We start from the raw sequence: 21,440 nt of genomic DNA on the forward strand, positions 1-21,440 counted from the left end.
TTTAAAGGAGAGAAAGCTTGTCAGATAGATTTTTCAGTGCAGATAGTCATTACAATATGTTATTAAACAACAAGCACAATAAGGCACACCAAGTGTCTATGGACAGTAGTCATTACGTTTTATGGATAAAAACCAATAAGCCATGTCTTTAGGCATGAAGGTTGCTCCATTGTTGCCACTGAGCTAAGACAATAGGTGACCTTTACTACTGCAGTGCTATGCCTCATTCATAAAGTGACTTTGCAGAATGGAATGATTATTTCATCTATCCAGGTAAGATTAGATATTTTCCTACTCACAAGAGAACTTGCAGACATCGTAATGCATGAATCAAACCATTGGATCACAGTGAATAGGACTAAATGGCCATGATTTTGATTTTCGCTTCATAAAATAACCTTACAGAATACAGTGTAAGGCTATGTCGCCTGACAATGTTCAGAGTAAACGACCGCACAAACAATTCAGTGGGCATTGGAGAAGCCCGGCCTGCTGTCGATTGAAGCATGTAAAGGTTCCCTTAGCCAGTGCCAGTCTGCTAAATTATATAATTTCTTAACCATGGAGGCCGGACGGATTTTACATACAATTTGATAAAGTCATCAATATGAATGGGCTATAACACAATAGGAAGGCTAAAAATTAGGTAGCAAAATACACACACACATTGTTTTAATATAATAGAATTGTATTATACAGGGGACCAGATAAGAAACATGGGTTAGTAGAAGTGATAATGATTCTTACATAGCAGTTTATAAGTAGAAAGTAATTCTCAAAACCCTGAAACCTCACTCTTATGCACATGAGCCAAGAGCACACACATGCACCATGTACCTTAATGGGACTGCCCTGAGATCTTTTGACATCCTCCTGGACATCACTGACAACGCTAAGACGTTCTTTACACAACTGGCTTTCATCAGAGGAATGGCCATTGGTTTTAGTCTCTAGTCCTGCACATCTGTTTATACATGGCACACTCTTGGTGTCTCTAATCCTATTATTTGAGGCTTGCCAATTGCGATGCTCACCATTTTCGATAGAACAAAGATCACCCTTGGAGGGGTGCTGATTACGTAAGACATCGGTGAGCTCTGAAATCAAGATATCATGAGGTGTGCTCATCTGCACTGGAGAGCCTCCATAACTGGAAGCCGAACCAGCAAACCTCTCGTCACTGTGTGGAGAAATGACGTAACTAATTCTAGTGGAAGATTGTGGCCTGGATGGGTATGTTGGCACTGAGGACAGTGCAGAGTTTGGGGTGGATCTACCAGAAACATTACAATAATGGAGACTGACAGATGGTGTTAGAGACAATGTAGGGCTGGCAGCTGCTGATGGTGTTATGTAGTCTAAGGTACAAAGCGTGGCTTCGGGTAAAGGAGGAAGTGGGGGAGTTGAGGTATATCCGCTATTACGGGAGACACCCATTGTGAGGGAAATCCATTCAGATGTGATAGCTTGCACTTCTGGAGAAAAAGCTCTGCGAGAGACATGAGGTGGAGTAGTAGTGCGTGGTCTGGCATAGCTAGGAGACTTTACACAATAAAAGGAAAAAAGGAAAAAAAAAAAAATAAAGAAAACATATAAAGAGGAAGAATGTGATGGAAAAGAAAAGGACGAACAAAAATATTACAAATTATCAATTTCACTTGCTTGTATAGGAGTGTCCAATGTCTACAATCACCATTACCCATAGAACAATGTTAAATAAACCTGCAACACTACTTACATCCTGCAGGGGGAACATGTATTTTTGTTTGTACACAAAAGCTAAAAAGTCACATCCCTAATTTGGTCATATAATATGATATTAAGAACCAGCTAATAAAATGGGAAAAGTTCCAAATAAGTGGAAAAATGAGCACTGGGATCCCACATAGAACTAGGCAAAGCTTCTACGACTATGTATACCTGTATCTGCCTATCACAGGGCTGGCATCTGTACTAAAATATTCCCTTCTCCAAGACTTTTGGCCAGTATTCCAAACAATGAATGCAGACTTATTGAGGCCCAGATAAGACCTATTGGTATTGCCTATGCTCCATTCCGAGATCTTACATATACACACCTGCTTATAATGGTGGTCTAATTGCCAAAAATATTTCCGAATATTTCGAATAGTTAGGAAACCTACCTGTGGGGAAGCACTTGTGCTTCTATTCGGTGAGTATGAAAATGGCAGATCCATATAATCGGGTGCATTTTTTACACGTGGCCTCTTGAGAACATCTACGTAGGTTACCGGAAATATACCTTGACGGCTGGTGCCCGATATCTTTCCTTCATACCAGTTTTCATCCACCCTGCGGATTAATGTTATCCTTTCACCCTTAGGATAAAAGTTAAAGCAAAATATTCTTTTAAGAGCCATCCATCGCAACAGTTGAAAGTGTTTATAGGTAACTTTCTGACTAAGGGCTCAGCCACACTAGCGTTTTTCTTTGTTTCTAACGGATCCATCTATATTAATTAAACGGATGAGCATAAACTGATGAGCAGACTGATGCAAACTGATTGCAAAATGTTCTTTTTTTTTTAATGGTCCGTTTGTATTTTGGCTTAAAAAAACTGACTTTTGTACATCAGTTTGCATCTGTTTGCATCAGTCAGCATCTGTTTTTCTATCCGTTTATTTTTCTTCTATGGTTTCTTGCTGCTTCTGCGCATGCTCACTGCAAAAACGGATAAAAAAAAAACGGATGTGAACGGAAATACCTTCCGTTTTAGATCCGTCCTCTGACTACAATGTAAAAAAAAAACCGGAAGTGCACTTTCCGTTGGTGATCCGTTTTTTTAAGCGGAAAGAAAAATACTGCAAACACTATTTTTTCTTCCGTTCAAAAAAACGGATCTTGAACGGATTGCATGCAAACGGAGCACAATTAGGGCAAACGGAGCACACTAAAATATCATGGGAGTCTATGGAGATTTTAACGGATCCGACAGTTTCCGTTTTGCTTGCTCCAAAATGGAAAAGGTAGACGGAATGGTGCCGGATGGTCAAACGCTGATGTGAACGTAGCCTAAGAAAGTTATAAGCCATCTACTAATCTATGCTCTCTGTCCATCCATATATCTATAACTCCATCTATCAGGTTATTTTGCTACATTGATCATAAGAAGTTCCTCACTCTACCTTTTTAAATGACATTTCGACTGCAGTATCCCCATTAAAGTTGAACTTGGCAACAGCGTCTCCATATTCCAACACTTGAACTGGTGCAGGCTTCTGCGGCTGCGCTTTCTCTGTCTGCGGCAGTATCTAAAATAAGAGTTTGTTTGTTAGATATGGACAAAGAATAATGGCTGCTAAATGATAGCATTGGTATAATGGCCATACCTCAATGTAAGAAATAGGGAAGATTCCTGACCTCCCGTGGTGCTCGCCTTCAAACCAGTTCTGATCTATCTGCTTGTAAATATAAACTATATCACCCTTCTGGAGCGGCAACTCCCTATAGAGATTCAAATGGTTACAGTATTATATAATGGTCATATTTATTTTTGAAAGTCATCCTGACACAAACAACAAAACTAATATGTAAGCTTTGCAAGGTTCAGTCTATAATCCTTACTTATTAAGAAGTCTGTCAAAATGTCCTTCTATATGTTACTACTTCCTGCTGAGCTAATAGCAACCATTATTCAAAATAATTACCATAAAACAGAGATTGAAAAAGCAACTGTGCCACATATTGGGACATTATGTATCTAAGGGCCCTATTACACGGAGCGATAATCGGCCCGATTCGGCCAATTATCACTCCCGTGTAATAGAGACGATTAGCCAATGAAACGATCATTGGCTGATTGTTTCTTTAGGCCCGTGTAATATGTGTAATAGTGATGATGAAAATTATTTAGCAAGGGCTGCTAACTATGTCCATGCAGCACTTGCCCAAACAGTAAATACTTCACCTGTCCATGCTCCTGGTCTTCTCCTGCATTCTGTATGCGTCCCCACACCATTGGCTGTGGCTTCAGAGCGAGTTGTCTGAGCTGACAGGCCAGTGATTGGCTGAGTGACCTGTCAGCTTGGTCAGGCCACTCGGAAGCCACAGTGCGTGGTGCTGGGAACCATAGAGAGCGCAGAAGAAGAACAGGAGCGTGGACAGGTGAAGTATTTACTGTGTGGGCAAGGGCTGCACGGACATAGTTAGCAACCCTTGGTAAACGATTATCGGGCCGTGTAATAGGCCTAGTATGCGAGCGCTGATCTTTTTACAGTATTGATTGGGCCTTCATCAGCCCGTGTAATAGGACCCTAACATTTAAAGGGAATGTGACATCAAAAAATTTACTATTATTTAAAAGGAAAAGGACCCCAGTGCTGCAAGGCTATAGTACTAACCACTGAGCCACTGTGCTGCCCATTGATGCCCATGTTCATGGGGCCTGCTGTAAAACATCTCTCCAAATGCTGTACAGAAAATGTAACAAAATGAAGTAAAAATAATTGGAATCAGAAACTAGGAACAGATAATAAAAAAGAATGTTTCAGAATCTAATTCTGAAATCAGTAAAAAGAAACTAGGTGATACATTGGCTATAATGCTATTTTAAGGATGTATGTTATATGCACTTTACAATTTTTGTATTTGGAAATGAATAAGCTACATTATGTTGACCTGAACAGGCTGTTGCTATATCGTATGGTATATTGAGAATACTTGCCCTGCTTTCTATCATATTTGATCCTTGTGGGTTTACTTGGAGATTTCAGTATAGCAAATCATCATTGCACCGCTATAACTACTGTATTCTCTTGACCTCCTAGCTTTATGCATGCATCAATGCACGAAAGAGATCTTTGAAAACTAAGCGCATAGTTCTCAGTTTACTTTTACTAAGATACAGCGTATTATCAGTGGAGATCACATAACACTGCCTACGCTTATGTTCACCTTTACTTAAAGTTACCCCAAAGCCATATTCTCCGGGGGGCTTCAGGGTTAGCTTAGGCTTTGCACATAAGATGAGAAGACCAAACTTTTTCTTTTCGTACTTACTTCAGAGACTGTGCTTTGAAGTCAAACTTTGCTCTTGCTTGTGTCATCTATGAAGAAGATAAAATGGAAGGATGTCAGTAAATGTTATAATACTTTACCATACTATGTAAACCCATGGACGATGACAATTTAGATACAGGATTAAGCGTTGATTTAGTTGGTGCTCTTATTAGAGACAGAAATGTGAATGCTCGCAGAAAATTAGCTCTACCCGAGACAGAGCTCATAGAATATTGATGATGAATTAATATTTTGTGAAACATGGAATAAATTGGATATTTTAGTTGGAGGTGATGTTGTGTTAAGACTTTCCAGAGATAATTAATAGGCCATCTTGGGCAGAACGTTGCTTTTGTCAGGACAATTTATCTCATCCCCTCTATACATTACTGAACACTACGCTACTCCTTACAAGCTAGGGAATTCATGGCGGGACTGGATAAAGTAGAATCAAAGCAAAGGATAAGAAATAAGACACATTGTTGCCATATATGACTATGATTCATAATTCTGTATCAATAAAAAAATGACTGCTTTAGTGGTGCCGACATGTATAATTTTTTATAGTAGCTGTATGTCATGCCCTAGGCAATTATCATGGTATATTAATAAAAGGGGATGATTATGGGTCCTACATTTCAGCTGCAGAGAAGACAAGAACTAAAAGTATACAAGGAATATGCAGATTAACAACCAATCACAGCTTAGCTTTTATATCCTAAAGTTTTCTGTGATTGGATCCTACGGGAAAGCCCGATAGTTTTGCTATTAGACATTTTTATTTATTTTCCCAATGAGTTAAAGGGTCTAATATAATTGATGGCCTCTCCTCAGGACAGGACATCAATAATTGATCAGTAGAGTGCAAGCAACCAACACCCCCGCTACACAGTGGACGGGACCAGAAGCAGATGGCTAGTTTACTGTGTAGTGGCCAGACATGGTTGTATCCTGCAGCTCAGCAACAATTCATTTGAAGGGGAGCTGAGCTGCAGTTACACAGTTCTACCACTACACAGTGAATGGAGCTAAATGCTTCCAGCCCAAACCACTGTGTTGTGCAGGCACCGATCAGCAATTACTTAGGCCATCAAACATATTACCTTGGAAACCCCTTTAACATGTTGACTTTCCTCCAGAAACAGTACCACTCCTGCCCTGGTGTGGATTTACAACTTAGTTCTATTGAAGTGAATAGAGCTGAATTTGCAGTACCACACACAACTTGAGGGCATGGGTGGTGCTATATTTGCAAGAAAGTAGCTGTGTTTTTGTAATTCTGGACAACTCTTTTAAACTCAGTTCCTTCATATTAGGTTGACCTCTGTGGAACCAGTCAATGTTAAAGAGTGTAATTTATGCATATGCTGGGCTGGTGTACACTGTGGTGTTCATTGGAGGTAAGTCTTCAAAAGTATAAAAAAAAGTTACATATTGGTCATATTGAGATCAACCAAATGCCCTAAGTGCAGTGTGAATAGATGTGTTCTTTGCTTTAATATCAATTACAGGTACCGATGTGATTTTCAACCTGTTCAGTAAATTTGATCAGTTTGCCAGTGACTTTATTTGAATGCAACATTACTATGGTTGAGAACATCCTATAATTTCTGTCACTTCACATGTATAGGGTTAAAAGTGGCCTCCTTCTCTAGCAGTGTGAAAATAGTTAAAAGACCTGGTTAAAAGATAATGAAAGGTTATGAAACATGTTCACAAAATATTATCACACACCACAATTAATAGAATGCGATTAATAAATTTCAATCGTTTGTTAGTTTGTTAGTAGGTTACATGAAATTGGGAAGAAGGAAAATAATTATCATGATCCATGAGAAATAGAACATAAGAACACAAAGAAAATGATCTAATGAATTCATGCATTGGCCACCATCTCCCAAGCCAACATGCTGCTATGTAAGTGGTCATTGCAGTTCCTCTACCACCCGAAGCTAGTGCAAAGCAAATAAATCAAAGAAAGCTGATGGATGGCATTTGCTAGGCTACTAATGATTTGCTCTACTGAATGGATGTGAATTACTATGGGCCAAGCAGTGGTTTAATGTTATCAAGAACAGACCTCAGACCGAGATCTCCTCTTTGCTGAATCGTCTACATTAAGGAGGTCTCCAAATCGTTCATTAGTGATAAACTGGTGATGAGATGGGATAATCCCAGTGTGCCTCCTAGCAGCAATATCAGCTTCTTCTTGCTCACGCTTTAGTCTTCGCTGATCCTCTAAAAGTTTCTAAGATAAAAATGCCATTATTGGGCTTGTGAATAACCTGACTGTCAGCCCACGCATGGGCAACAGAATGAGCAGCAAGGGTTCAAACAATGAACACATTATTAAATGGTACCTGTGATGCTGGGCCCTTCACCTGTTCTATAGATTGGGTGTGGGGCGACATAGTCCACACTGTACGATGCCCAACAAGTTCCATGCATGAGCCCATGTATAATTAATAGGATCCACGTGTAAACTTGTTGGGTGTCGTATGGTTTCCACTGCAACCTGCCTGTCCATTGTGGACTGTACAACTTGTCTGCCCGGGGTGGACTGTGTCTCTCCACTCTGATCTAAAGAAGAGGTGGGAGATCAACTTTATTGGTACACTATAATCAATCTTTAAAGTAACACTGTCACTATCCCATAGCCACATCGTCTGCGGAAATTCACAATGCTGAAAGATGCAGCATCAAGCAGGGAAGTCCCATTTCCTTGACAACTTTAAAGTGGTATTCTGGCATTAAAAAATAAATTAAAAAAATTGTGTTTTGCTGGGGCCATATAAAATACAATACTTACCTAACCCCTGTATCCTGCAGCTCCAGAGATAGGGCATTGCTGCACTGTTACACACAAGTCCTGCATCGAGCGCTCATCTCAGAATTAGATAGAAGAGACAAGGAAACAAGAAAAAGAGCTGGTCGGGAGATCGTATATGGCCCCAGCAACATAATTTTTTTTTTAAATGCCAGAATACCTCTTTAAAGGTCTCCCAGAAATCCCTTGCTTTAGTAGTCACACAATGCCCAAAGCTGCACCAGCAGAGCTCCGAAGTATCAGCCTCAGGACATGAACCACCCGAATGCTGTTCTTTTGCCACTGGGACTTACTGACAATGTCACTTTAACAAAAAAAAAACAAAAAACAAGACAACATATTGTGAATACTATTAAAGGGGTAGTTCAGGGAAAAAAAATCTTTCAAATCAACTGGTGCCAGAGATTTGTAATTCTATTAAAAAGTCTCAAGTCTCCCAGTACTTATTAGCGGCTTTATGTCCTGCAGGAAGTGGTGTACTCTTTCCAGTTTGGAGGAAGGAGGGGTTTTCTATGGGGATTTGCTGCTGCTCTGGACAGTTCCAGACACAGATAGAGATGGCAGCAGAGAGCACTGTGTCAGACTGGAAAGAATACACCACTTCCTGTTGGACATACAGCAGCTGATAAGTAGTTAAACACTTGTTTTTTTTTTTTGGCTGAACTACCTCTTTAAGGTCTACTGCCTGTATAAGAATACATTGGATTAAAATACTAATAACTACAGTGTTATGCTTAAGGCCCAATCCTCATACTCTGAAGCTGACAAACTACCATATTATTTGGCCAATAGACCATATTGGATAACATGGTGAAAACATACCTAAATTTAAAACACAGCTCAGATAATTGGCATCTGATATGTGCTACATTTTTTTTTCAACAGAAAAATCCCTATGTATAAGCATCAGAGACATATGGCGATGCGGTAGAGGTCTTATGGCAGCCCTGTTATGAGCCATCATACTGTTGAGTACCTGGGCCATAGTGAAGTAAGAAATACATAAAAACGAGGTGGTAAATATAACGCTAACACCATAGAAAATATATGTATCTTCCATAATATTACATTCCTGTATTGTTTTCACATATAGTTCATGGAGATTACCACTGTTATTTAGTGGGGAGTGTTTCACACAATACCTCCCTAATCTTAAATAACTAAATCATATTAACTAGTGCAGTTCTTGGAAATAGGTCTGGGATGCTGCCTAGTAACATAAAATATGGAATGAAGATAAAACCTACCTATCCTTACAGGAATAGGGTGGATTCCTGACTCTGGAAGCTAGATTATGCAACATTTTGAAAAACTGTAGGCAACATAAATCCCTTTGTATAGTATGCACAGGTGATCATCTAAAGGTTCTTCCTCACTTCAACTCACTTTGTCCAGCCCACCAGTCATTAGATTGGCAATTGGCTAAAGGCCCTATTACACAAAGCCATTATCGTCCATAATGGCTGATAATCGCTTTTGTAATGGAAGGCAACGATCAGCCGTCATGAATGATGTTGGCTGATTGTTGTCTGTCGTGGTCTTTCAACACATATAAAAACGAACAACTAAAACCCCTAGCAGACAGGGGGGGTTATCATCTGCATTCGGGCGATATGGGCCTTTACGGCCTATAATCGTCTTGTGTAATAGAAGACAATGATCAGCAGACATGCACAATGTCGGCTGACTGTTGACTTTCAACACATTGCAAAATTAATGATCTGCTGATGTCGATAGGTGCAACAGTAGCGGCGGCAGCAGACCGCCGCTAGCTCCAATATGCTGCCTGGACGATTAAGCAATCACACAGGCATCCCCCCCCCAGCTCTTACCCGCTCACTGCCGGCATGTGTAATAGCACCTGCAGCGAGCGAGGAACAAGGAGCAAGCGGTCAGTGATCATTTGCTCCTCTGAATTGCCCCGTGTAATAGAAGCGGAGGCAGCAGACTGGCGTTATCTTCTATGGGCTCCCCGGACAATCTAAGGGTTGTCCGGGGAGCCCCTCGGGGACCCTGCACTTACCCGCTCGCTGTTGGCGGTGTAATAGCGCCAGCAGCGAACAGGAAACCACTTTAACAGGTTGGCATTCACTTAAAGGGAAACCTGGTGTCTGCATATAGCCACACATTAGAATGAAGGTGAATTGTTTGTGGCAGGTCTCTGCAGTAAGAATGTTAGCTAGTTGCAATGCTTGTTTTCTATCCAGGGATGCCTACTCATAGCTACTGGCCAACTTGCTGAGTAAGAGAATAGAAAACTGCCCTTTTATCTATTATCTTGGAGCTGAATCACAATATGGGCCAAAATGTCCTGGATAACAATTATGTGAGGATTGCTGACCAGGTTTCATGTGAACGCTATATTTACATTCCGGTAAGACTTACGAAGAACCACTTGGTTTGGGTTAATCATTAAAGTCTGCACTAAGACTTTCAATTACATGGTGGGGGGCAATAGTTACTAGGAAATACCATATTCTCCTGGAGGACAGAAGATCAATATATCATCACAAGTAGCACAGTAATATACATGAATTTTATCATTTTAGTTTGACATCAAACCTAAACATAAAAGTAATGTCATGCTATAAAAGCATCATTTCAGCCTCATGCATTTTACATAGCACCAATGTGAAGAGGTTTTTTTCAGTAATGAGAACAATACCTCTTTGCTGTCATAACGCCGGCGCGCATATTCTTCAGGGTGATCCATGTAGTCAACTGGTGTGAAATGTCTTGGAGATTCTGAATCTAATTTGAAAAAAAAAAAACAGCAGATTTTAATTAGTGCAATAAAGTGTTACAATCTGTGGCGCGCACACAGGCCGAGACAGCACACAGGACAGTCTAAAACCATTGCTAAATTACTAGAGCACTGCAACCAAAATCTTCTGAATGCTTGTTTGTGATCCCGCTGACATTGAGTTATACAGTATGAGAAGGCTTAAGAACTGATGGACAGGAATCGGACAGAACAATTAGGATGCAGTCTCAAACAGGACAAAACTGAATCTAGCAATGAGATGTCAAATGGATAAAACTGATTTGAGCCAATATGGCCATAATTCAGGTGCGGAACACTATGGCGGGTTTTAACAAAATCGAGGTGCAGCCATATGATTAAGTCGATATACTCTGACTCCAAACTGCTAGTGACCACATCTAGGAGCCAAAATAAGCAAGTCTCATATTAACCGTCACAAGCCGTCAGTATTAGAATAACGTTTTGGAAGGACTCATAATAGAATCTATAGAGAGCTACTTTTAATTGGAACCTGGTAGTTTGTTTTTAGCCCTAAACCACCATCCAGACTTAATACAGGAACTGACAGAAGAATTGGTGACTACATCTATACGTAGAATTATAAAAAGTGCAAAAACTTAAAGCATTAAAAAAAAAATCACCATTAAGAATAATGCACCTGGTAGTGCTATGAAGTGAGCCACAAAGGTGGAGTAAGGTTTAGAAAGATTGTCTAACATGAAGCACCAAATTCTCTCATATAGCCTAATGGTGTGTTTACACACACAGATTTATGTAACAGATTATTGAAGCCAATGCCAGGATTGGATTTGAAAAGAGGATAAATCTCAGTTTTGACTTTCCTTTTTGACCTGTTCTCTGTTTATAGTCTGTTCCTGGCTTTGGCTTCAATACTCTGTCAGTGTAAACACACTATAAACCACTATGATACATTTGGCACATATTCAGAATACCTGGTCTAAGCTCTAATTATTGTCCAGGTTTAGTGAATCTTTCCAGATGTTTTTGATCATAAACTACTAAAATCACTTTCTAAAACAATGTAAGTTACCAAATCACCAACTAAGAGTAATCTGGGAGGTGAAAATGTCAAGAAGACTTCCACCCTGCCCCATCAGGTTTGATTGACCCCCCCCCCCCCCCCCCCCTAGTGTATCCAATATTGCCTTGCACTCCCTGGGCATGGACAGTGCTTCACATGTCTACTGTGTCTACTACACATACCTATGGGACTGTCAGAAGAAGATTCTGCATGTACAGTACAGCTGGACACAGTACACCCATCTATACTATGTATGTTTTGGGAGTACAAGGTGCATATCCAACATATGGAGGAGGCAGGTAAAACTGTAAAACCACATGTGGCATTTTAAAAAGTTATTTTTGCACTCTGGCAGATTTTTCATGTAGAAGCATGTATTAAATAAAATGTAGGCATGAAGCATGTAGAAGCATGTATTGATTAAAATAAGGCATAGTGGTGGTTTAGGGTTCTAAATAGACTTAAAGGTCCCCTTTAAAAGGAAGGCTGAAGAGTAATGGAAGCTTTGTAACACCCATGAAATAAAAACTTAAGCAAGCCCCCAAGGCAAGACGTTTGGAAGACTGGTGTACCTATTCTTCAGTGCAGTCCTAAGTGAGACAGCATTAATAGAGTACCCTAAGAAATTTGGTAGTTATACAATGCAACTTCAATCTAGAGGTCACTGGGTCAATAGCCAAATAAGATATTTGGCTTTATAATGATCTGAAATGTATCCAGGGCTGAATAGACTGAAAGGTAGTTACGTTTCTTTAAGCTTTGTACTTAGGGATAAATCCATTTACATGTCAGCTCAGAAGGAACACAGACGGGAAGCACAGATGTGGATTCAAGAGGAAATGAAGGTGGATGACAGGTAGAGATGGTCGGTCACACAGATGAGGTGTCACATATTGGCAAGATGCAGAAAAACTCCACCTCCAGTGACTGCTCCACCATCACTCGGCTGATTGTTGTTTGAATCCAAATCGTAACATAAAGGAAATGAGACAATATCTCCATTATTTAGAGAGTTAACACAATCATTTTCTAGATTAGCATTATCATGATCATAATTGTTAGTGTTTAGACAGCTCAGTCTTTCCACAATGTCAAAGGAAGACTGCCGCGTAGGAAGGCAAGGCTTCTCTTCAAAGTCTTCTGAATGCTTAAGTAGATTGTCTACATGGCTTTTCTTTGATGGCTCAATAACGTCACAGTTTTTTTCTGAGGTATCTGAAGACTTTTTCGGACTGTCCTGTAGTGGTTTCTTTAATTTGAAAGGAAGTGGGCTTATTAAAAATATATTTCTCTGAAAAGCCTGCCGGTCGGGGGGTGTTGTGGATTTTGGGTTTTTAGCCATTTTCTGTTCATGTCTCCGAATAGTAGTAAACCTTGTGTAGGAAGCGGGGCAGGAACTCTTGCAGGTGCTCATCTTGTATTTTTGGGCTGGTTTAATGGTACTGTTACAACTGTCGTTAGAAGTGTTAGAAAGATGGTCAGTCTCATCTGTGCAAACAGAAAGAGTATCAACTAGAGCAACATCACTGAGGTCAGAACTCATCTCTTCCACGTTACTACTACTAGGTGTGGATGTCTTTTGTAGAGGTAGCTGTATACTAGTATCTTCATTTTTCTTCACTGGACTCTCTAGAAGAGACTCAGCAGAGCTAGCAGCCACCATACCAGTTCTTGACTGTGATGGAGTAGGGGAGACGCTCTGTCCATTGGATATTTCTAAAGAAGGCATTGACCGGGACCTTTGTATGAGTTGCTCAAAGGCCGTTACACGTGAAGATACTGTGTGCTTGGGGACATTTTCAGAGCCTTCAATTCCAAATTTAAAAAAGGCTCCATGCTTTCCATCCTTCTCAAAATGATTAGCAATATCTCTGACATTGGAGCAAGACAATGCATTCTGCAGCGAAGATCTGTTGATATGGTGCATGTCTCTGTACATCATGTTGAACTCTATGCCACCTGACCTGAGATTGGATGTGAATGAACATTTTGCAGAGTTCATGGTGTACTCCTGCAGGCTCATGGCGCTGCCCGACTTTACCTTATAATCCTTGTAGGATTTCCCCAGTATATTTTCCACAATTCCACCCGCTTGCATTATGCAGGTGTTTTTGTTTTCAGATGATGTCAAGGGTTCAAGTAAGTTCTCGCAGCTCTGTGCTTTCTGCTGGGACAGAGATGCACTCTGCTTGTGCCTTGGCTGGTCCGGGACAGCAGCTATAGGTTTGAATCTGGACGGCAGAATTTCACCTATGCAAGCTTTTGCAGCTGACAAAGATGACTTCTGCTTATACAAGCTGCCTAGACCATTACTACCACTACATGTTCGCCTGTTTAATGAGGAATGAGAAAATACAGGAGCATTCCCACCTGTGGGGTCCATATGCAAGCATGAGGAATAGAATAAAATCATTGTGTTAAGATTGCAGACTTAAGCATGGATATCTAGTTATCACTGAAACAAACCAATAATAATAATAATAACAATATTAATTGTTCATAATTCTCCCCCCCTTATTTCTCTGTTGAAACAAAGTTTCAGGATTTTCTCAGGATGATCCATACCTTGCAAATACATGGGCTGCATCTGCTAAGGCATTCATATGCTGACTTCTCTATATAGTTGTTTGTAAACAATGTATTCTTATTAGCGGAAAGAACAATTATGTCCGGAATGTTGGATACATGCAGAGCTAGAGTTGGCACCAGACAAATTGGACAAATTGGTTAACCTAGCCCATTATGTCTTTTAGACATTTTTTGCACCTACATTTATCATATTCTTCTTTTCAAAAGGGATTGTTACAGCTACATGATGTTAACATGATTTCTAAGCGTGCCTTGAGACATTATTGGTAGTTGTACATGTGTCTGTTTTATCAGGTGAGTTAACATTATGTAGCTTGCAGCCTAGTTACTTAGGAGATCCTATTGTAAGTCACTGCACTGTGTCGCACCCAAAAGTAAACACAATGGAGTCCCGGAGAGGTTTCTGGTTCACGTACCTTTATTGGAGGCAGAGCTGGAGGGGCGTCTGTTCAGGCTGCTCAGTCCCTGGAACGGAATATCTCCTCCTTCTAAAACATTTTTGTAGATCTGTCTTTCATTCTCAGAGAGCGGAGGCTCCGGGGAAGTCTCTTTGGCGCGGTTGAAGTTGTAGCTAGGTGTATAGGAACTATATAAAAGACACAAGAACACGAACACTTGGTGAGACAGACTTGCTTCCCGACTCTTTCAACAGTTAAGAGACTTTTGGCAAATCCTATTTTCCAGTTCATTAGTGTTTGTATAATCGGTTTCATAATCTTGAAAGAATGCAAATGTTTACAAGCGGCGAACATAATGGTGCAGTCCCTCTGCAGGTCAAGTGAAATAACAGCACAATCCAGTGAAATGGGTCAGGAATTTCAACCTATTTCTAAGAAGTAAGAGTAATGTTTTAGAACATCTCTCGGGTGAGCGAGTAATCATATATTTGGGAAATGCATAAACAGAAACTCCCTAATATACCTCTACTGTTAAAATTGCTGACATCATGATTAGGAATAATCCAAACAGGTGCAGACAACAATATGTGCAACTTCACATGGACATGCAGACAAAGCTTAGATTACATGAAAAGTCCTACATTCCTTCTTCTCCATATCTCACAATTACTAGTGGATTGGTACAATGGCGATTTTCTAGAGAATCACAATTGTGTTTCCATGACAACAAAGGGCATTTAAACAACAAACGATCGTCCGGCTGTCAGTTATGTCTCCCACCCACCGTCCGTCCTCCTCATACACAGGAACGTTCGGCATGGACAAGCCCATGGGGAGAGGAGGGATAAGCTGCAATGAGAGGGCACTTGCTGCGGCTTAACTCCCCCTGCACAAAGGAGTTGGCCGTGATTTTCCATCACGACTGACCCCTATGACCACTGACATCATCTTTAAGTGGTTGTTCTAGATGTCTCCATACACCTTATATCGGTGGCGGGTTAGGTCAACATAAGTCTAAAGTTTATGGGAACCTTTCGTGAAGTAAGCTAATGTGATATCACAGGTTGGTTTTAGTCCAGTAACCTAATGTGACATCTCAATTGGGTATCAGGTAAGTCACTATGACATTACAAATAACGTTACAATAGTCTTTCCAGCAATTAAGCAGCTGTGAAATTGCAGCTGAGTTTCCATTAGGAACTCGAGATATAGAAGATCTATATACTGTTTTGCACAAGGGTCCTATGTGGTTGGTGTCTGATCAGGAAAATTTTCCCAACTACTAACTATAACAAGTCTGCAGTGTGCGCACATACCCCGATTCTGATTTCAGGAGAGGTGGTCTACGAAAAACAATGGGAGGTGCAGCAGTCGGCCACACATTTCACCTGAATGAATTAATCTTTGCTGCTTTCATTCTAGTATTAAAGAGAGCTAAACTCCAGAGATGACAGCTATTGGCCTAGTTCAGTAAATCAGCCTGGATTCTCTTAGGCGTACATTTTATATGGGCTAAGCACATTAGTGCAGTGTAATTTAATAGCAGGCCACATTAATAAGAACTTATACCAATAGGGTATTGCAGTATTTGCTAAAAATCTAATTCTGTTTAAAGGATTTCTTCACTGTAAAAGAGTCATTATTGAGAGTATTCTAGATGGCCTGTTAATAGGGTCATCAGGCTTGCAGTGTTTATGTAGCACCTCTGGCTGTTGATGGGGGAGGGGGGGGGAGATTGTGGCCCATATTCATGAGGGGAACTATGGCTGGCCTATTGATGAGGGTAGCTGTGGCTGGCCCTATTGATTAGGGGGGCAACTGTGGCTGGCCCTGTTGATAGAGGTAAATTGTGGTTGGCCCTGTTGATGGGTGGGGCGGCGGTTGGCCCTGTAGATGTGGGGGGGGGGGGGCGGTGGTGGCTAATTCTGTTGATGGGGGGGACTGTGGCTGGCCCTGTTGATGAGGGGGGAACTGTGGCTGGCCTTGTTCATGAGGGGAACTGTGGCTGGCCCTGTTGATGAGGGGGTAACTGTGGCTGGCCCTGTTGATGAGGGGGTAACTGTGGCTGGCCTTGTTGATGAGGGGGGAACTGTGGCTGGCCTTGATGAGGGGGGAACTGTGGCTGGCTTTGTTGATGAGGGGAACTGTGGCTGGCCCTGTTGATGAGGGGAGGTGTGGCTGGCCCTGTTGATGAGGGGAGGTGTGGCTGGCCCTGTTGATGAGGGGAGGTGTGGCTGGCCCTGTTGATGAGGGGAGGTGTGGCTGGCCCTGTTGATGAGGGGAGGTGTGGCTGGCCCTGTTGATGAGGGGAGGTGTGGCTGGCCCTGTTGATAAGGGGAGCTGTGAATGGCCCTGTTGATGAGAGGAGGTGTGGCTGGCCCTGTTGATGAGGGGAGGTGTGGCTGGCCCTGTTGATGAGGGGAGGTGTGGCTGGCCCTGTTGATGAGGGGAGGTGTGGCTGGCCCTGTTGATGAGGGGGGAACTGTGGCTGGCCTTGTTGATGAGGGGGGAACTGTGGCTGGCCCTGTTGATGAGGGGAACTGTGGCTGGCCCTGTTGATGAAAGTTCTTGAAAGTTGGAAACTATGCAAAAGTTTAATGGGCGCTGTACAACAACAAAAAATTTGGACCATTTTATTCTAGCATTTTGAGTTAATGTGCAGTTTCACGCTGTCAGAAATAATGTGAAAGCTCTTTTGCAGAGGAAAATCCACAATCCACAGATTTGGGGATGCATATGCCAAGCCATTTACAGTATAAGGCTGGGTTCACACTATGTATATTTGAGGCTGTATATTTGAGGCTGTATAGCAACCAAAACCAGGAGTGGATTGAAAACACAGAAAGGCTCTGTTCACATAATGTTGTAATTGAGTGGATGGCCGCCATTTAATGGCAAATATTTGCTGTTATTTTAAAACAATGGCTGTTATATTGAAATAATGGCCGTTATTTACTGTTATATGGCGGCCATCCACTCTATTTCAACATTGTGTGAACAGATCCTTTTCTGGGTTTTCAATCCACTGCTGGTTTTGGTTGCTATGAGGACCTGACATGAGGACCAAATACAGCCTGAAATATATATACATAGTGTGAACCCAGCTTAAAATAAATACATTAAAGGGGTTATCCAGGAATTTTTCTTTTTTTAAAACCATACTGTAGCTGCCTTTGTCCAAAAATAGCACCTGGATCCTGGTAAACAATGGGAAAATCTGCAATGGATCCAACAGAAAAACTGGCATTCTATGGGATGTTTCATCCAGATTTATTTTTTGGTTTTGGTTGCAAATTACTAACCAAAGTATTGAGCAAAAAAAAAACCAAAAAAACTGTGTGGGAACGTAGCTTAAAAGTTATTTTTTGTTTTTTTCATTTGTCCATCCAATAATCCACAATTCTTGTCAACATTGGATGACATTAAAGATATTAATTGTAGATTTTATGAAAAATTCATTTGGCTCCTGTGAAACTAGAAGTCTCATTATGTCCTGCTATAGTTGCACATTACAGTGGCTTTAACTCTAGATATCATTTACAAATTTGCTCATTTAGTGCAAATGATTTAGTGCTGCCAAACCCACACACATTCCAGAGCTGGCAGATAGGTGACAATGTAGTAACACGCTGAACCTTGTCGGGTTTGAAGCACATAAAAACATGTTACTGTACATGGAACAGGTATTACCTCACAGCAGCCTCACCCATCACCTAACAGACACTGCACACACAACAACAACATCATACAGTAGGTCAAGGATACAGCCATGGCTCGTTCTCTGTTTATGGGCATTCTTATTACATTCCTGTAGAGCACTCAGCCTTGCTAATCCCCTTGTGGTCTCCATGGGGGGTATGCATGGTGTGGAATGATACATTTGATGAAACAAATGGAATGCAGTTAATTCCCTGAAACCAGTTTCTTTTTGTTAATGTAAATAAGGCTCTGCTCACGGAAGACCCCGCTGACTCCACTCAGATTCCATTGTAGTGTTTGTCAGGAAAAATAGTGGAGCCTCTGATGGTAGCATGAACGTTCAGGACCAACCCATAAAAGACATAGTCAATCAATGCAGAACCAATCTGGCTAACAAAAAAAAAAAACATCTAGACCGAGGCAATAACTACAGTACAGAATTCATACTGCAATGACTACTCTAGTACAGTTAGACGGTATGGTAATAGCTAGGTGTAACAATACATTGGCTTAAGGCCCTATTACACGAAACGATTACTGGCCGTATTCAGACGATAATCGTCCTGTGTAAGGGTGCGTTTACACAGAGAGATTTATCTGACAGATTTTGGAAGCCAAAACCAGGAATGGATTTAAAAAGAGGATAGATCCCAGTCTTTTCTTTATGACCTGATCCCCGTTTATAGTCTGCTCCTGGTTTTGGCTTCAAAGATCTGTCAGATAAATCTGTGTGTGTAAACACACCATTATAGAAGACAATGATCAGCCGATATAAATGATATCGGCTGATCGTTGCTGTCGTTTGTCTTTCAACATGTTGAAAGACAAACGACTAACATAGCAGGGATATGCATCCGTCGCTCCGTGGAATAGCAGGGAATAAGGAGCAAGCGAGCGCTGACTCGTCTCCTTTGGCCCGTGTAATAGGGGCTTTAGAGTGGGTAGCACTGGTGTTATTTGTCCTCTGTGTTTTGCATGAGTTTTCTCACACTTCAAAATAAACCCTGGCAAATTAAAAAGGTTAAAATAGATTTGAAAAGAGGAGAAATCTCAGTCTTTCCTTTATTACCTATTCTCTGTTTATAGTCCATTCCTGGCTTTGGCTCAAAAAAATCTGTCAGATAATCTGTTGGTGTAATAAGGCCCTAAGGGTCTTAAAAAAAATAACAAAGCCATTCTTAGCCTTCCCTCTCCCCCACTACTGCTGCACTTTTTTGGTTCCAAAGTCCTCTTGGCTTCTTCTTGCTTCCTGTGACATCATGACCATGCAGGAAGTGCTCTGCATAGCAAATCAGTGGCCGTAGCAGTGTCCCCCTTCAGTCAGTGACTGGCTGTGCAGGGCAGTTCCTGCATGTTTGCGACTTCACACACACCATAAAGAAGTGGAAGGGAAAGTGTGAGAGTTGTCATGGTAGTAGTGGGGGAGTTTGATGGGTGAGAATAACTTCTTTGTTATTTTACAAGACCCCATACCATAAAGAATTTATTTTACCCACTGAAAATACCCTTTAACTTGCCTTAAAGCAGCACTATCATCAGGTTCGGGCAAGTGAACCTGCTGATATGGGCCACCCGCTCTTTACCTCAGGATTGCAGGGCTGTACTTCTTATTCTTGTGTTGCCCGGTATTGTGCTGCTTCTTGATAATATGCTATTTAGCGGGTTCGGAGCATTTGCAGTCTTAGCCATCCACCCCGAGCACCTGCTCGGCCCATCCTGCCTGCCCTCCTGTCCCGCCCACTATGCATATTCATATATGCATAGTTTGGCTTCTTGGTACGGGCTGCTTCTTGCACATGTAACAAGCAGCCTAACTATGCATATATGATTATACATAGTGGGCGGGACAGGAGGGCAGGCTAGGGCTGCCGAGCTGGTGCTCGGGGCGAATGAGGGATGCCCCAAATGCTCTGAACCCGCTAAATAGCATATGACAATTTATCAAAAAGCAGCACAATACTGGACAACAAAAGAATAAGAAGTGAGCAGCTGGCTCATATCAGCAGGTTCACTGCCGCTTTAAGGTAGCCATATACCTTCAATAGCTGTCAGCTGAACCCTTGTTCAGCCAACAGCTATCTATTCCAATTCTGCTGAGTATGCATGTCTTTTCAATTGAGGATAGAAGAGAAAGTCGCTGCCAGGCTCCTTTGGCGGTGGCTTATTTTCGGGAAAACAAAAGGATCAGGCATTGAAGTTCAACTTTTCTGATCCTTCTTCTCCAACTTTTCTTATACACATGTATATGGGGAATAGCTGTTAGATCATTTGAACTATATACTATGAATATTTTCAAGAATTATTGCCCAGGCAATACCATAATATGTAAGTGTTGGAAAAAATGCTCTAAAGGAATCCTTGATAAATAATGCACAATATTCTTTCTAAACTGCAATCCTGAAGGGAAAGTGTTAAGATGTTAATAAGAGCAGAAATCCACCCTGAAGTGCTATATGCTAATCCTGAAGATATTTTCTGCATAAGTTAAGCTTTTAACAGAATAATTTACAGATCACTCAGCACACCCTCACCCAACCCCTCATATGAACCTACATCTGACATCTGTCTCAACATACTTTTGAAGACTACTCTTATAAGGCCCTGTCAACAATGCACCCCCTTTAAGCTAAGCTCAATAATACTTAGCCCTTGATATACAGTACAGAAATAGCAGCGCTGAATCATCTAATCCTAAAGCTCTATCATAGGAAATCTAAAGACTAATAGTAGAGAAAAAACACCTGGTGCATCTAGTCCACCCCTATATTAATTCCTTCATTTTTATCTTAGGATAAGTATATTTTTATCCCTATAGCAAACTTCTCCTGCTCTGGGCAATTACTAACATGGACAGAGGTAGCAGCAGAGAGCATCGTGTCAGAATGGAAAGAATTCACCACTTCCTGCAGGACTTACAGCAGCTGATAAGTACCATAAGGCTTTTTTTAAAAATTGAAATAATATATAAATCTACATAATTTTCTGGCACCAGTGGATTTAAAAACATTTCTACTTCTCCAGAGTACCCCTTTAAATCCACTCCAATGTGTTATCTTAATGTGATTAACTTTCTTCCAAACAAGACCAAGTAAACTGGCAACA

General features: G+C 41.1%; 1 protein-coding gene across 26 annotated transcripts in view; it reads right to left on the reverse strand.

Moving 5' to 3' along the window:
* SORBS1 (sorbin and SH3 domain containing 1) overlaps nucleotides 1-21,440 on the reverse strand; it is a 287,999-nt gene that overhangs the window by 14,826 nt on the left and 251,733 nt on the right. For 22 of the 26 annotated variants that reach the window (XM_069980452.1, XM_069980451.1, XM_069980453.1 and 19 more), the window contains 8 exons: nucleotides 14,658-14,827; nucleotides 10,512-10,597; nucleotides 7,100-7,267; nucleotides 5,020-5,066; nucleotides 3,351-3,465; nucleotides 3,147-3,272; nucleotides 2,145-2,339; nucleotides 838-1,542 (listed from right to left, as the gene is read on the reverse strand). In XM_069980452.1, coding sequence (XP_069836553.1) covers nucleotides 838-1,542; nucleotides 2,145-2,339; nucleotides 3,147-3,272; nucleotides 3,351-3,465; nucleotides 5,020-5,066; nucleotides 7,100-7,267; nucleotides 10,512-10,597; nucleotides 14,658-14,827 — 1,612 coding nt within the window. The remainder of the gene's footprint in view (nucleotides 1-837; nucleotides 1,543-2,144; nucleotides 2,340-3,146; nucleotides 3,273-3,350; nucleotides 3,466-5,019; nucleotides 5,067-7,099; nucleotides 7,268-10,511; nucleotides 10,598-14,657; nucleotides 14,828-21,440) is intronic. The other 4 variants (XM_069980462.1, XM_069980472.1, XM_069980466.1 and 1 more) reach the window with 2 other exon arrangements.

The sequence above is a fragment of the Dendropsophus ebraccatus genome, chromosome 8 (assembly GCF_027789765.1).
Source record: "Dendropsophus ebraccatus isolate aDenEbr1 chromosome 8, aDenEbr1.pat, whole genome shotgun sequence".
Lineage (NCBI taxonomy): Eukaryota > Metazoa > Chordata > Amphibia > Anura > Hylidae > Dendropsophus > Dendropsophus ebraccatus.